The sequence below is a fragment of the Coenobita brevimanus genome, chromosome 37 (genome assembly GCF_032717465.1).
Source record: "Coenobita brevimanus isolate Jiangsu-jjx chromosome 37, ASM3271746v2, whole genome shotgun sequence".
Taxonomy (NCBI): domain Eukaryota; kingdom Metazoa; phylum Arthropoda; class Malacostraca; order Decapoda; family Coenobitidae; genus Coenobita; species Coenobita brevimanus.
Window position 1 is genome coordinate 1137275 of NC_136990.1, and position 2500 is coordinate 1139774.

The window sequence follows — 2500 nt, forward strand, 5'->3', positions numbered from 1 at the left end:
AAGCACCAGCAATTATTTTTTCTTTCTCCCGGGATGAGCAGGGTGCCAACCGCCCGCACCTTTGACATATATAAAGGTTTCTCTAATGACCTTCCTTCTGGCCCTCCCTTTTTCTTTTAGAGAGAGAGAGAGAGAGAGAGAGAGACTTTTTAATTTGTGAAAGTGCTACGTAAGGAAAGGAAATTTATTTTTTTTCTTTTTAATGTAACTAATTGGATTAAGGCCTCTCTCTCTCTCTCTCTGTCTATCTATCTATCTATCTATCTATCTATCTATCTCTCCCTTCCTCGCTTCTTCCCTTTATATTTCCCATTTTCATACTCTCTCTCTCTCTCTCTCTCTCTCTCTCTCTCTCTCTCTCTCCATAATCTTCCCTCTCCCCTTCATACACTTACTCTCACCTTCTCCCCTCCTTCCTTCCTTCCTTTTTTCCAATCTCCTTCCCTTCCTTCCTCTTTCCTCTCTTTTTCTCTCCATTCTTCCCCTCTCTAATCCACTCTCTCTTATCACCCTCTCCTCCCCTCTCATCTACCGTTCTCTCTCTCACTGATAAAACATTTTCTTATCTCTAGAGTTGAGCTGATCATTTGGTGGGTGTTAATATTACTATGATGGTGTATGGTGTGTCTTTAGGCTACTACTACTACTACTACTAATAATAATAATAATAATAATAATAATAATAATAATAATAATATAACCACTATTACTTTTAATAATAATAATAATAATAATAATAATAACAACAATAATAATAATAACAATAATAATAATAATAATAATAATAATAATCTATCTATCTATCTATTGCCAGACGCCATAATCCCGCACGGGGTGGCCAATGAATCTGAGTTATTTGTTTTACAGGGAGGGACACTAACCCTCCACCAACCCACTTGACATGTACGGAGCACTTATGGTTTGGTTATATGGTTACCACCCAGCGTTGTACATGGTTTCTTGGCTTACAGGAAAGACTTGCGTGGCGAAGCTTGTTGTGCCACCGGTGGTCGAGCATCAGGAAAAAGGTTGGGCGCCATACCATGTTAAGGGCTAGTTGCTTCGGCAAGTGACCTGTTATTGCTCAATCTCGTGCAGCTAGAATTGCCACTTATCCCCCTAAGAAGAAGTTGCGAACTGCGCACCAATTAATGGAGATCCGTCGACTAGTTAATAGGCCAGAGTCACGTTCGTTATCGGAATTAACCAGACAAATCGCTGCACCAACTAAGACCCTCCATGCACCTCCACCCACCGAATCGAGAAAGAGCTCTCAATCTGTCAATGCTTCTGGTGTCCGGGTCTGGTGAGATTTCCCGTGTTGAGTCATATTAAGCCACAGGCTCCACTCCTGGTGGTGCCCTTCCGTCAATTCCTTTAAGTTTCAGCTTTGCAACCATACTTCCCCCGGAACTCAAAGACTTTGGTTTCCCGGAAGCTGCCCGCTGGGTCATGGGAATAACGCCAACGGGTCGCTGGTCGGCATCGTTTATGGTTACAACTAGGGCGGTACCTGATCGCCTTCGAACCTCTAACTTTCGTTCTTGATTAATGAAAACATCCTTGGCAAATGCTTTCGCAGTAGTTCGTCCTGCGACGGTCCAAGAATTTCACCTGTAGCGTCGCAGTACGAATGCCCCGCCTGTGTCTATTAGTCATTGCCTCGGGTTCCCAGGAAAACCGACAAAACAGAACCGAGGACCTATTCCATTATTCCATGCATAGACATTTAGGCCATTTATGTAGCCTGCTCTGAGCACTCTAATTTTTTCGAAGTAAACCTGCCAGCCACTCGGGACACTCGATGAAGAGCACCCCGGGCGAGCCAGCGGGGCCTGGACTGTTAAATACCAGGCTGTTCGGGGCGTGACGGTACACACGGGGAGGAGTACCGTCAGTCCGGAACTGTAGTCCAACTAAGAGCTTTTTAACCACAACAACTTTAATATACGCCATTGGAGCTGGAATTACCGCGGCTGCTGGCACCAGACTTGCCCTCTAATAGATCCTCGTTAAAGGATTTAAACTGTACTCATTCCGATTGTGAGATTACTACTACTACTACTACTACTACTACTACTCTACTAGTACTAGTACTACTACTACTACTATTATTATTATTATCATTATTACCACTACTACTACCACTACTACTACTACTACTACTACTATCCACTTTATTACCATATTATTTCTTCATCAATTCAATTCATACTTAGCACACCTGTTCCTCTGGCCAAATTACACTTACACCTTCCCTAATTACACCTACACCTTCCTTAATTACACAGACACCCTCCTTAATTACTTTTATTTAGGTCATTAAGGGGTTAATTGAGGTCAAAGGTCACCCCAAAAAAAAATCTGGAATCCTGTGTTTTGTGTTTTACTTGTGTGTGTGTGTGTGTGTGTGTGTGTGTGTGTGTGTGTGTGTGTGTGTGTGTGTGTGTGTGTGTGTGTGTGTGTGTGTGTGTGTGTGTGTGTAGACATAATACAGACA

General features: G+C 42.7%; 1 protein-coding gene across 1 annotated transcript in view; it reads right to left on the bottom strand.

Annotated features, from left to right (window-relative positions):
- LOC145396380 (uncharacterized) overlaps window positions 1-1956 on the bottom strand; it is a 175801-nt gene extending 173845 nt beyond the window's left edge. Inside the window, exons 1-2 of the mRNA XM_080269773.1 lie at window positions 1782-1956; window positions 1403-1591 (exon numbers count right to left, since the gene is read on the bottom strand). Coding sequence (XP_080125899.1) covers window positions 1403-1591; window positions 1782-1956 — 364 coding nt within the window. The remainder of the gene's footprint in view (window positions 1-1402; window positions 1592-1781) is intronic.
- Window positions 1957-2500: the final 544 nt, after the last annotated feature.